The 14,896-nt window shown below is 36.7% G+C and overlaps 1 protein-coding gene across 1 annotated transcript in view; it reads right to left on the bottom strand.

Moving 5' to 3' along the window:
• Positions 1-1,805: 1,805 nt before the first annotated feature.
• The window catches only part of FAM135B (family with sequence similarity 135 member B), a 146,369-nt gene continuing 133,278 nt past the window's right edge, over positions 1,806-14,896 (bottom strand). Inside the window, exons 19-20 of the mRNA XM_075211682.1 lie at positions 13,684-13,797; positions 1,806-8,339 (exon numbers count right to left, since the gene is read on the bottom strand). Of these exons, the coding sequence (XP_075067783.1) occupies positions 8,134-8,339; positions 13,684-13,797 (320 nt within the window). The 3' untranslated portion in view covers positions 1,806-8,133. The remainder of the gene's footprint in view (positions 8,340-13,683; positions 13,798-14,896) is intronic.

Genomic DNA, 14,896 nt, shown 5'->3' with positions numbered 1-14,896 from the left:
TGAGAGTAGTTCCGACAGTGTTCGAATCACAATGGATCTCGATATATGTTTCAGTATGGATCAGCGTGTAAGTACTCTCTGCCTGAATGTTACTTGCTGTATGTTAACAGACAGAACAGGCTGCAGTATACGCACCTGCGTTTTTACATTAAATACATAACTCAACATGTTCTTAATGTGAACTCTACATACAATGCGTTATGGTCTATCTTCTTTCCTAGCTAAAGGCATGCATAGGTGTAGTTTTCAGAACAAAGACTATGGGGTATATTTACTAAATTGCTGGTTTGAAAAAGTGGAGAACTTTGTAGAATGTATTAAATAAATTATAACTCGAATCTGATTGGTTGTTATAGGCAACATCTCCACCTTTTCAAGCCCGCAGTTCAGTAAATATACCCCCATGTCTTAAAATGAAAACATTAGGTATTAGTTCATATTTTGATCAAAACATTTAAGCCTGCATCTCAGCATCAAGGGCACCTCATTATATGCAGTCGGCACTTACACCTGTCATGTAGCTGGTGCAAGTGATCCGGCTGAAACCTATCGTACTTACAAGAAAAATAGGACTTCAATCGGCCGCATCTGCATTAGAATGTCGTTGGCACATCCTATACACTACCTATGCTCGCCCACCTCTTTCCGCCCTTCAACTCATAGGCAGTCATAAGTGTCATTTGCGTTCCTACATGAATTACATGCAATAGCATTCAGGTCTGTTTCTGGGCATGCACAGAGCTATTTCATGCAAGACACGTTACCCAAATTGACTTACGTCCAAGCATGATTCAGGCCCAGTAATATTCAAGGTTGACCAATACTTTTCAATTGACCTGCTTCTACCTACTTTCTAAATTGCCCTAAAAGTGTGTCCTGAATAATGTAAATAAACACAAAATGTATCTGCAGACATCTCCAGAAAGACCCAGGAGGTCCAATAGTGTGATCGGGAAAAGTAAATGAATGTCAGATTTAGTTACAACGTGTAAAGACAATAACATTGCTTTCTATGGACGTAAGACGTTTCCTCCTTAGGGAAAGTGTATTTGTCATAGAACAATGCACACAAAACCCTCAAAGCTTCTGAATATGGCTATAACATATATTCAGCCTGTCAATTGGTAATTTGAGGTGCAGCTTGGGAATTGTATGGCGGCAGAGGCTTATCATGGTATGTTGGCTCAAATTTGCTATGCTGTAGTTATATATCTATCTATCATATATATGTATGTATGTATATATATATATATATATATATATATATATATAGTTTTGCTTTTACAGTGGTTGAAGTGAAAATGTAGAAGTGGCTGTCTAACAAAAGCAATGAGAATGTAAGTGAATGGAATTTGATAGTTTTTACAATGAAGAGAAGAGGAGAGATGGCGGTATGGTATTTCCCATTTATTTCAATCAGCAATGCACTTTTAGGAGTTTTCAGCACCCATTGAAATGCGTTGCCCATTGAAATGATTGGGAAATATCACTGATTTCCACACAATCTCATTGTCTGAAACCAGTGAGAATATTATTGGATATTTTGCAAATCACCCTTCAATAGATTCTCCCTGATTTACACTCATCAATGTAGAAATTAGTGAAAGATGATTTTATGGAGGGTTGTTGGAAAGTTTTAAAAAAACATATCAGTTTGACTTTAGTAGATAAGGTGAATTACAAATTGCCATGTAAGGCACTATTAAAGGAGATTTGGTCAAAATTTACTTTTGATAGACTTCCCCCATAAGACCTGTATATTGAATTGATAAGTTCAGAACAATACGCACACTATGACACTAATAGTAACCAACAATATAATTTTATTTAGTTTCTTTTTTTTTTCACATCGCAAAAGCCACAACCACAATCACCGTAGAGCAAATGTAGAAAAATAGTTGAAACATATTGGCACTGATGACCTGCTCATAACTCCCAAACTATACATTTCATCTGCTACTTGTAACCGGTCAGCAATAAGCTGTCACAGTGGATTTAAGCATTACATTCATTATTTTATGTAAGCTAGGGATAAAGTATTTAATTGGTATTATGTAACTTCACAACAATATACATAGATATTTTTTTGTTTTTGTTAACGTTAAAGCCCTTTCAATGACACAACATTTTGCTTTAAACTTTTACCTTGTATTTGTGTCATTGCCTGAAAATTTACTCTATATGTTACTTAGAAAAGTTCATGGCTGGTACTGTTGGCTCCCGCTCACTGCTGACATTTACCATTGAGAAACACTCCAGGCTCTGCGATTAGGAGCTTATTTTCTCCTTGAGAGTGAAATAGTCCATAACAGAATAGATTATGATAGTGTTCCTCTATTCACTGACATTTCTATCTTTAAATGCCTGCAGGTTATGATAATATAATCACTCTCCCGTGAGCCACATAACCATTCCAGCCAACAGCAAAGACTTAAAATACAGTAGGTGATATTCCCATTTGCAAATATTTTTCATGCTTAAAAATGAGCAGAGTTCCCCAGATCCCCTGGTTAGTGGTGTCCGTTGCCACCAGAGTATTTATTTACAATGCCCATCATGTTGCAGTTTGTGTTTAACAAATTTCTACTTTATGTGTATAGCTAATAAATACACAATTCAGCACGAAACATTTATCATCCTCATCATCATTTATTTATACAATAAATTCGCTAACACACCCCCATCCGAAGGAGAACGTTGTCAGCAGCCAATTAACCTACCAGTACGGTTTTTTTGAGTGTGGTAATAAACTTGAGCACCCACAGGAAACCCACACTAACTCCACATAGATAAGGACCTGGGGTGCAAATTAGTATTCTGTTTTGCACATAAGTTAAATACTGATTGTTTTTTCATGTAGCACACAAATATCAACTTTAAATTTCAGTGTACAAATACGCTGTCAAGTATTTGTGTGCTACATAGAAAAAACAGTCAGTATTTAACTTACGTGCACAACAGAAAACTAATTTGCACCCCTTGCATTGTAACGTGGTTTTGTCCAGGAGACTGAAATAAGAAGTTTCTTAAGTTAAGATCCTTAATGAATCAGGCCCCTGGTCGGGAATCAAACTCTAGACCCTGGCACTCTGTAGTCCTAACCACTGAGCCATAAGAGTTTAAGATATTGTTTAACAAAATTGTTTAAAAATGGATGGTACTTTTTTTTGGCACAGTTAATCAGTGAGCACCACTTTTGCTAACACTAAATAGTTACCTTAATCAAATGTGTTAGGATGGATAGAGCTTTAAAAAAAATAATACATTTTGACATGTTAAAATAAAAACAAAGAATTTAGCAAATACATAATGTTTATGGGCAACTTTTAAAGTCAACTGATTTTTGTTTTTGCATTTTAGAGGACAAAGAGTTTATTGCAATGCACAGTATAGTGCACTATGGCTGATGATTAATTGAGTAGATAATATGTACTGTTACAAATATAGGATTAGTTTAACTGAGAATATTTTGGGATATTTGAATCAATTTAAATAAACATTCTGTGCCATGGCAAAGACCTCGGATTCATCTCTACGTTTAAGAAATATTCAGCAGACTACATCACCCAACACTCTGGACAAATAAACAATTCTGAAACTGGGGATTTATTGGAAGGATGAGGTATTGCAAACACTCATGTCTGCAAAGCATAGAAAAGCCAAGATCTGCAATTAGCATATTGGCCATGATACTATCATGTCTCTCTCCTGAGGGGTACAGTGGGGTGTAGAGTATATGTTTGTTTTTAATTGAAATTTCTGTGGCTTAAAATAAAAATCCATGACTCTGGTGACTGGTCCTCTGTAAACCATTTTGAGCAGCATCAATACAGTAATATAGAAATAAGACTCTAATTTATCTTGAGTCTAGGATTTAACACTAGAAATTCTTAACTCTAAACTAAAATGAAACTAAACTACAATTCAGAAAATCCCGATACACCTAGTTTAGTGGAAATAGATTAATTTGGCACATTTACTGCATTTGGCACCCAAAAGAAGTCAGAGGTGGCTTTTGGGCTGAGAAAAATTAATGCTGCGTGAGAGTCCTGTTTTTCTGTTTCAAAAGTATGGGAACAGTATGTTAAAGTGGAACTACAGCTAAGTGCAATTTTGGAGAACAAACCTCTCTCCATCAAACTAGTGAAACTGCAAAGGGTCCTTCCTTAGAGTTCTTAATATTCCAGACATACCTACTGCACCCCTGCTCAATCTAACCTCTCTCTCTGCATGGCTTAGACCAGTTGTCTGAACTTATGTAATGGAAGACTCCTTTTATCTATAACATTTCCAAAATCACTGAGGTGCCGCCGGTTCCATATTACAGGCCTCAGGGAAGGGAGTGTAGGTATTTTTTTTTCTCCCGAGCACATAGTGTTGGATGGGATATGAAAGTATACAAAACAATAGAAAAAATGGTTATACCATCCTAGCTGACAATGTGCTCCCTGGTGAAAAATACTCACAACATAACCAAGAGCTGCCGGAACTAGTGCCAGAGAATCCAGCTTGCAAAGCAAAACCATGGCCACTGAGCACACGAGTAGAACCGCAATCATGGAAACTGTCTAGGGCTGAGCTGGTCAACCTGTGGCTCACCAGGTGTTCTGAAACTACATTTCCCAGCATGCCCTGGCAGCTACTGGCTGGCTATCTACTGGCAAAGCATGCCGGGGCTTGTAGTTTCACAAGACCTGCAGAGACACGGGTTAGCCACGTCTACTCTAGGGGAAGGGTCTTATTGTTTAATACTTAGAAGATTTTCTCCCAAAACTAAAGGAGAACTGGAGGTCTCATTACATGGACCAGAGGAAATAAATTGCCCTTTTTACTACATTTGGAACTTGACGGGAAATAGGGTGGGTTCTATAAAGGTAACACATGTCATCTTGTAGGGGATTACCATTTTTGCTATGGGTTATGGAGCACTACCTTCATGATAACATCATACAAGTAATGGTGATCATATCAAACATTCAGCATTAACAGGGAATAATTTGCCTTGAAGGCAGCAATATATTGTTAAATACAGATACATTTTTGAAAATATATAAATATAATAGTTGATTAATACTGTAAGCTATTGAGTACATACAATAATCTGTTGCATTTGTATCACAAACTCTTCAAAAATCATTTAAGTAGTGGTTGTGTAGAGCAGTTTAGAACATTCAAACGTGTGTTGTCGCATTGGACAACTCTATAGATTACACAATCATATACAGGATATCTTTACATTATATACAACAGATGGCAGCTGTTTTATAAAACAAAGAGTGTATGACACATTGTTTCAACTCCATATTGAACAGTTATTGCTGAAATATTCAACATGATTTTGTTGACGTACAGTATAGTTACTGTACAAAAATACCTTTCCTCGCTGGTTAGCATTCTGACTTATTTACACCATAGAAAATTACTATATACCACATCTATTTTATGTAAATAGTTTTGTTTTATTTACCCCCTCCCAAAAAAATAATAATACTTTAATTCCGCCATGTTAGAACGAATATCCTACAAATGGTTTCTAATCATTTAAAATGGCAACATAATATACCCGTGTTTCAATGATGGTGATTCTTGTAGAAAGAATATATTGAGTAAATAAAAAATACACTATGAATACATTCTGTAAATGCTTGTACAAAAATATTTTCAGATAGATTCCTAATTCCCCTCCCAGTATCAGCTTATGATACCAAATGAATTATATACAAATAAATCTATATATATATATATATATATATATATATATATATATATATATATATATTTATTGGTTTGTTTTTTCTCTCATTATACATTAACTTGTACATTCCGTACTGTGCCTCCCTTTTCCATATCACCAGCTTTATTTCCACGTTAATAACATAACTAGTTTTACTAGGATGTGGTTAGTACTAGGATACAAAAGAGATCATGGAAAGATGAGGAATTGGGATGATCTTGCAGGGTACACTATCCCAGTTTTCCCATACTAACTGCTCAGTGCCTCTGCCTCTCTGCTAGAAGCTTATTGAATAGTAGGTGCACAATTATCTTTATAGAGTCTGCAATATGTAAGGTGGGGCTGGTAACATGTATCACTTAGAATGTTCTCGATTGCTGACTTGGATGACATCAATTACAAATGTCCTTTTAATGATTGGCCTTTGTTTTGCAGAAAAAACGGTCCCAGAGTGGTCTGAAAATAGTTCACACTATTATAATATTAGTATTAAAATAATCAGCTGTTCAGAATTATTTATTTTTCATTTCTGGAATGCTGCAAATATATTGTTGTTGTTTGAATCCATACAGCGGTATACTGTGGACACATATCTTCCATGTTGTGGAATTATCTTATGTAGACTACTGCTGAGTTTAATTGTAACTGTTACTTTATAGTTAACAACAAAATAATAGAATTGCTTCATGTGAAAGTTTGAAAAGTGCCTTATCCGATCAATTATCAATTGTACTGGTTTTTGTTCCATATTAAAAAAATTATATTTTACAAGTTAATTTTTAAATGGTGGTTGGATTTTACTAAATAAGTGGCAGCACACACTGCTATAACAGAGACAGAAACTTATACAGAGTAATCGTGGACGTATAATCTCTTAGGATACAGAAATTACACACTGTGCATTATTCATGAAAGTTCCTTTTGATTTGTAAAAATATTTACTTAACTTAAGTTTAGAGAGTCAAAATTACATTTTAAGGGCCATTTACAAAATGTAAACAAAGTTCTCCCCCACATCTGATACACCTGTCTTGTTCAAATGTGCCTGTTTTAGAGAACCAATGAAGGACATCAATATGCGCATCAGGATGATACCATCTGGGGTTGTGGGGGGTGGGGAGAGGTGCGAGGAAAAAATCTGTGATGTTACATCACTTCAGAGTGCATTCCAGAGACACTCTGCAGCACAATGTAATTCCTGTCTAAAGGTTCAATCCGTGGTGTGATTCTAAAGTGTGTTTCTGGACATTGACATGAATTCTTACTGTTTCCACTATGCACATTTCCAGCCTGAATTCCTACAAACGGCAAACCTTCATGCAGACCCACTTTATTGTTGCAGTTCCAGAAACGGGAATATGGGTGTGCGTCTATGTACGGGTGAGGTGGTGCCTCTGCACAAATAGATATAAATAAATGACCCCCATTGATTCCAGCACTTGCTGGTGAAGATATACAACATTTATGCCTAATGTACGGTACTTGGGCAGAAAGTGAAACATATTCTATGTGTTGCATTTTTTTTCTCCTTCTCGTATTAAAGCATCATGTTCAAAACACCAATTTTCGCTGTGTTGAGTAAAATCAAAGGAAATTGTAATGTGCATTATAAAAGAGAGCCTGTGTTTTAATACATGTCAGGAATTCTAAACATGTTCCTTCTTAGTATGTAATTTCATGTGGATAATTTGTAAGTTAGACCGCTTCATGAACAGCTATGGAAATAGTGATCCCTGCAAGTATTAAAAAGTTATGACCCAGTACCAGTAATAGAGGGTGTAGTATATAACTCGTGGGTGTAACTGAGTTAACCCTAAACCGCCTCATTCTCCTGAAGTCATTGGCAGCTTCAAACACCCAGCTCAAATAACTTTATACCTTTATACGGTAGATAAAGTAGACTTTCCCTGCTGCAGTGCTAATGATTTTCTATATATATTATTTTTCAAACAAATAGGGAAAAGGAACTTGAATGGGGAGACATGCCAACGGATGCACATCAATAGAGTATGTGTACCTGTGTGTACATCTAGCCTTTAAATCAGAACAGGAGATGCTTGGCTCCTGTTCCAATGAGCATTAGCCTCAAGGTCCGACCCTTATTGCTGCTGTTTAAGCAGAAGGGTTATTCCTCAAGAATCCCAATGTGCACTCTTTATAAATGAGTGGTTCCTTATTTACATTAAAAAAAACCTTATCACTGCATAATAATTGAACTACCTATACTGTACAATGCTACTTGGTTGTTCAAAAAAGTGAGGCAGAGTAAAAGAAATAGATACAGAAAGGGACATTTTTTGTTCTTTCTGATATACAAGTCCGACGTGTGGACATTCCTCATTTCAGAGACTTTTTGGTTTGCGAATATGGTCGACAGGCCAACACATGGGAATGAGGAGCTATTTGAAGTAGTTGAGACCGGTGACAAGGAAAAACTTTTCCAGAAAGAGCTCCGAATCCAGCACGGCTATATGAGCGGCCCGCCCGATGAGGGTGTTGGCTGTGTTTGGGAGAGCATGAAAGACGTTGTGTCGGATTAAAGTGCAATCCTTCGAATCGATCACTGGCTGGAGGAGGTTGTTGATCATTTCTGTGTAGATTGGACCTGGAATGAGAAGAGAATTATTGAATTCTGATGGATGTGTGGACAAATATGCATACCTGTCACATCACTGGCTGGCCTAGACTTGTAGTTCACACCTTGTATACCACTGCTTTAAAAAACAAGAGCTAAAGCGTTAAAGGGGGTGTATCGCCCACTAAACGGTGGTCAATGTGAGCTGGTATATGGTGGTATACCATACCACCACACCCCCTACTGCTTTCGTTGTACATTTTTCATACCACCACTTCTAAATTTCCACTTTGACCACTGCCACTAAATGTATCTCTACCGGCTGAACTCCCCTTGACCACCTTCTCTCTGATTAAGATGTCAGCACCTCTAGTTTTGTGATTGGTGGCCCCTCAAAGGGTATACTGTCTAAGTGACTGCTTATTTTATAATTAGTTCAATTAGCCCAACCCAAACCTCTGCACTGAATAAATATCTCCTTTAACATATCACAAAATCGCCAACTAGTGGCAGTTAACAAGATTACTAAAATTACTTAGATAATAATGACCTTTTTTTTAAACAATGTCAAGTTTCTAAATTTAATTTAATAATTGTTTTGCAAATAATTTTGAAAACTAGTGTTTTGTGGTTTTCAATTTTAACCAGATAAATTAATTACAATAGATCCAGGCAAGAAATAGCTGGAGGGACCATCAATAGCTGCCACACGTTCTGCTTCAGACCCTGCTTCCTTGATTCCTTGTACATCCAAGGGAACAGCGCAGTGTCTGCAGCTTAATGAGATCCCTGCTGTGTAACCATCAACACCACAAGGCATTTAAAGCCTTAGAATTACGTGCGTACAAGACAACATTCTAGGGCTGCAAATGAAATTCTGAAGGAACTCTGATGTTTCTTTCCTCTCTCAGCAAGTGCAGTGGGTCAAAAGTCAATGGCAAACCTGGCAAAGTAAGCAAGAGGGCGAAAGTATCTCTTCCTAAACACCTTGTAGGCCTCCTAATAATTTTGCAATGCATATTTTAAATAATGACTGCTGTTTAGTAGCATTGCATTTATCTGCAAGTGTTCACTAAACAGTAGCAGCCAGTCAGCAATTAGCTTTCGTGTGCCTAGTGCACACTTTGCAATAATAGAAAAAGTATTTTGGTTGCTACAATTTAGCACAAATGTGCAATTAAATACATTGTTCATATATAACAGTCAGTGAAGTTCATGTACAAAACTGTGAGCCTGCAGCGCAAATGACGTATTGAAATAATTATGCACCTAAATCAGCAGAGTTATGCCTATTTATACAAGAGGAATGAAGGGATACTCTTCCTGCACAGTTTATCTGGTTTTCTTTCTCACCATCTGTAACTGTCTGTACTGACAGCTTCTATTGGTTTCACCTTCCACCAGACACTCACTAACTGCGAATGCCAACTGCGCAATAGTTGTAGGAGAATCTCTGTACCACCTCTAGGCTCCTTTGCGGTATCTAAAACTGCTTACTTCTAGGTAGTTTGTATAGCTGCTACAGCGCCTCTTTGCTGTGTTCTGGTTGGCACCCCCTAATCTCTTAACCGCTTACTATGGATCAGGATCTACTGGGTAGCGGGCAGAGCGTTGACAGAGAGAGACACTGGACTCAACACAGGACAGCGGGGAAACTTATTAGATTGTAAGCTCTTATCTGTTGGTGACAGGATACAGCAGGCAATAGGCGTCTAGTTGTTTATTTGCTCAAGTGGTCATCGAGAAGTACAGATGGTATAAAACATTACGTGGTCAAACAGAGCTCTTTATATACTGTTTCTGACATCCATGCTGGTAGGGGGCAAACCAGCCCCCTTTACTACCTGGCACCACAAAGTCTGAAATATTACTTTCAATGATTTGTATCAGGATGTAATATGTTCTTTAAACTCAGATTTAAATGCAATTTAAACTTAACAAAATTCATATCAATCTGATTTCCTAAATTATTTGCTGTTAGACTTTCATCCTGTGAGATAGGAAACTTAAAGACCCCTTTCTTTGTATTTAGGCTAAAAGTTGTCTTGGTCACTCACAAATGAAAAGGCCTAATTAGCATTGGGAATTCTTTTCTTCCTTTCTTACAAAAACACATTTCCTTCAACATATACCTACTGCATCAGAAAGCAATACATTTCTAATAGAAAAATCAGTACATTTGCAATGATATGCATTGCAGCCACTAATTGAAATAGATTTATACAAAAAGATATTTATAAGTGATACAGCCCCAGTGGGTACAAAATTTGAATCTTCTGACAGTAGTAGTAGAATTTCTGAGCGCGGACCTGCAATTCAAAGGGTGCAGAGTATGCATTTTAGGGAGAATTCCCCAGTTGATACAGGGCCACAAGGCCATTTTCTGCAACATTACTTCATTTGTACAGGTTCTCTAATTCGCCCTCAGACTATATTTTCAATGTGACACATTTTTCCACCTTCTTGACACACATTATTTGGTAACGTGCATTTTTAGGGAATATTTTGATCAATGTAATACAAGTATTCAAATATACGATAGGGACACATATAATATTATAGTCTGGATGTCTTGTTTTTCACAGAACTAATTTAAGATATAAATGAGCTTGAACTTAACAGTATTTTAGGAGTAGAGTGGAAAATCTGGAAACTAATGAAGAGAGTGGACCTAAAGGTATAGAATTCTGAACTTTAAAAGGGATGTTTTTGTCTTTTCCACCAATTTTTTTATTCACTGAATGTTTAATTTAGGTGAATGCATTTGGATACCTTTGCAAACCAGTCTTAAATAAAACCACTAGTTAATGTAATCAACACCACCTACTAAAGAAGACGTTCCCTAAATAAAGTGATCTAGTGTAGATCAATTTATGTGTTCGCTACATTTCATTGAAAATGATAGAATAAGCCGCAAACTAAAAGGAACACATAACCCCCAAAGTTGTAACATGAATTTCATAATGTAACAGAAGCTGGAAAAAATTGTAGCACGATTTCATTATATTCTGCATAATTATTGACTTAATATTAAATGTTAAAGGATATTTCTACCAAAAGAACCTCCACATATTTAACTAACACTGCCGCTCCAGACTAAATATAGTTTCAGAATCTTAAAATCCTTCCCTGTCTAAATAATTATAATGTTATTATCGGACTACATTCCCCTTACAGACTACTGAAAGGAGTGCTACCCTTAAACTATATCTTATGCCAACTTAACTCTTAGGGCAGATTAAATTGTGAAAACATCTGTTTGATGTGTCTCCAGAAAATGAGACACCTTGCGCAGATTTTTTTTTACAGGAATAGCCCTCATTTTGGGTGGTGTACGTTATATCAAGTCTGAGCAACCCGATAGTACTTACCCCGACATGGATTATCCAAATGTGACTTTTCCTATATACTTCTGAACGCGAGTGTTTATTCCAACGAATTGTAAGAATTGCGATGACATAACAGGGCAGCAGATGTGAAAGACGCAAGTTGGAAACCCGACAATATTATTTATGGTCTTAAAGGGATAATTTAAGGAGGCGCTGGCTCTATAATTTAAAAGCCTTACTAAAAGACATTGTGGACCCAGGGCCTCCTTAAAATATCCCTTTAAGAGCATAAATAATACTGTCGGGTGTAAGTTATGGCCATCACAGCTGCCGGCCTGTTATGTCATCGGAATTCTTTGAAATCAGTGTAATAAATATTCGGCTTCAGAAGTATGTAGGAAAAGTCACATTCGGATAATCCATGTCGGGGTAAGTACTATCGGGTTGGTGGTAGTCGGTGAAATGACTCCCACCGCTCATTTTTGCTCACGCCCCATAGAGTTGCGAACAAAAATGAGCATTAATTTTTACCGTAAAAACATCACGGCCAATTGAATTCCCCCCTTAGAATGAAAATAGAAAGTTCTGTAAACACTGTTGTGCACAATGGACAATTAATAACCACTATATTAACATCACGAATGGTTAAAATGATCAATCCCTATTATTTTCTATTTAAATTTTCCTTTGGACAAGGTTACATTTAAAAAAAAACAAAATATTTGTTAAAGGTTTCATTTTAGATAATGTAAAAATTTTAATTTAGCGCTTAGAACGTGCACTATATGTATCACGCTATTAAACATTCATAATCAGGGATTCTCCTCCTTCCTTTACTTTCATACTTTATTATAATTCAAATGTGGTCTGTATGTGTTGCGACCCTTATTTTAATGATCCAAGTGTTTCGATCTGATTTCCTAAATCCCAATATGGATTACTAGTGTATACCTTCTTAAATGTTATCAGCATTAATATAAGTTAGATACTATGGGGTATATTTATCAAACATTCTAAAAAGTAGAGGTGTTGCCCATAGGAACCAGTCATCAGCAGCAGCAGCAGCTATTTATATAGAACCACTGATTCCGCAGCGCTGTACAGAGAACTCACTCACATCAGTCCCTGCCCCATTGGAGCTTACAGTCTAAATTCCCTAACATACACAGACAGACAGAGACTAGGGTCACGCAAACACGGGGAGAACATACAGACTCCACACAGATAAGGCCATGGTCGGGAATCATACTCATGACCCCAGTGCTGTGAGGCAGAAGTGCTTACCACTTAGCCACCGTGCTGCCCAATCAGATTCTAGCTATCATTCATCTAGAATGTACTATTTTGAAGATAGCTAGTATCTGATTGTTTGCAATGGGTAACACCTCCAATTTTTTATTTTTAGAAGGTTTGATAAATGTACCCTGGGTAAGAAGCAACTTAGATATATTTTTCTAACAGAAAACAAAAAACATTAATACTGATACACAGTAAATAACCAGTTTAATAATGTGGATTTATTTTAATCTGTAGACATTTAAATAAAAATAAGACTATTGTTAACCTAAATGTATAGTAAACTGTTAAAAAGAAAACCCCTATAAGCTGTTTATACTTTTTGTTCACAGCGAGTGAGGCCGGTGATTGACCCGGTTTATTAACAACTTCCAATACAGTCAGTTAAGCTGACTTAATGAGCGCTACCTAATTTGCAAGCTCCTAACAGAGAGTACATGTTGTTATGGCTGCAATATTTTACAACAGTATCAGCACAACACAATGTTTAAAAACTGGTTCATTGGTTTGATGTTTTACTCCTCAATGCGCAGTAAATGATACACAGTGTAATCCTTATGCCACCAGCTAAATGCAAACAAAATAATTGGTAAAATAATTGGTAAAATCAGCAGTTTCACAGTGTGAAGTTGGTAAACTTGTTGCCGGGAAGACATGTTCCAATTATTATAAGCTACCACTGAAAAAAAAAACATACTTGATATAATTGTACTGTATTATATTGTATTGTATATTGTATTGTTGTTTACCTGTGTGTTTGTCCTTGATGGCATTTTTACACATTTCAATTCTGGCGGAGTGAAACGGCACATACCGGTCTTGTGGTGAAGCTACCAAAACAATATTTTTAAAATACTGAAGTCCTGGAAAAAAACAAAAAGAAAGAACAAAGATGACTTTGTATTATTAAAAAAGGAGGTATGTAGTAAAACATGTTAGTACTTAACAGAGAGCTGTTTAATTTTAACATGTTTCTCCTGTTCCAAATAGTAGAACTAGGCTACGGACCCTACGGACGGTTTCAAATATGCAATCCTCTAATGTTCCCAGCATGACCAATGGAAAGCCACTTTTGTTATTAGGCAGCTACTTTTGCTATTAGGCTTCCAAATGAGGGTCTTTTATTTGGACTAGGAGGAGCAAAGGGAAATACTGAATTCATTTGCTGAGATTTGGAGCATTTGGTGGCAAAACCATAAAAAATATCACATTAAATACAATCCTTACTATAATAAATATATTCATGCTACTGACAAAAACATAATTTTGAAATCAAAGACTAACTGGATGTTTAAGATATATTTTTGCAAATTTTGAAATCTTCTTTCTCATTTGCCCGTATGCATCCACACAATAATAGTTCCAGGAACTCACTATTCTGTTATTAAGGGTGAATTGTTCTACAGTTCCTTGAATGGATTTCTGAAAAACTATTTACATATTTCTCACTGGAAACAACCAAATTTCTTATAATGTCTATCCCAATCACTAATTCAGTAGAGGTCATTGACGAAGGACAAAACAGTCTCTCCACCGCAAAAATACAGCTATGAGCTCATCATACATCTCAATTTCCTCAATTTACAAAAAGTAAATACTTAAAACCAGGCAGCATGACCCTCTCCCCAAACCCTCAACCAGCCCCAGCACCAGAGAACCTGGGTTAGTTTCTAGTCCGTTCAAGGTCATGTGAAGAGACAATTTTGTGCATAATGCAAAGAAGTCTCAGGGACACCTGTAATTTATACTGGGACCACTGCAGTGACAAGGTTGCCACTTTTATAGGTCCCAATCTCACAAAGCCCAGGGAGGTCAGGAAGAGACCCAGTGCTTTCCAATGCGGGACTGGGGGCATTGTTTTGGGCACTCATCTCACCTATAGAGACACCAGCTCTGCACTGACCAGCCTAACATGAGGACCCCACACTCATTGTCTCTGAGGATTCGTCTTGTTTCTAATTT

The sequence above is a fragment of the Mixophyes fleayi genome, chromosome 5, assembly GCF_038048845.1.
Source record: "Mixophyes fleayi isolate aMixFle1 chromosome 5, aMixFle1.hap1, whole genome shotgun sequence".
NCBI lineage: Eukaryota > Metazoa > Chordata > Amphibia > Anura > Limnodynastidae > Mixophyes > Mixophyes fleayi.
This window is presented reverse-complemented; position numbering and strand designations above follow the sequence as displayed.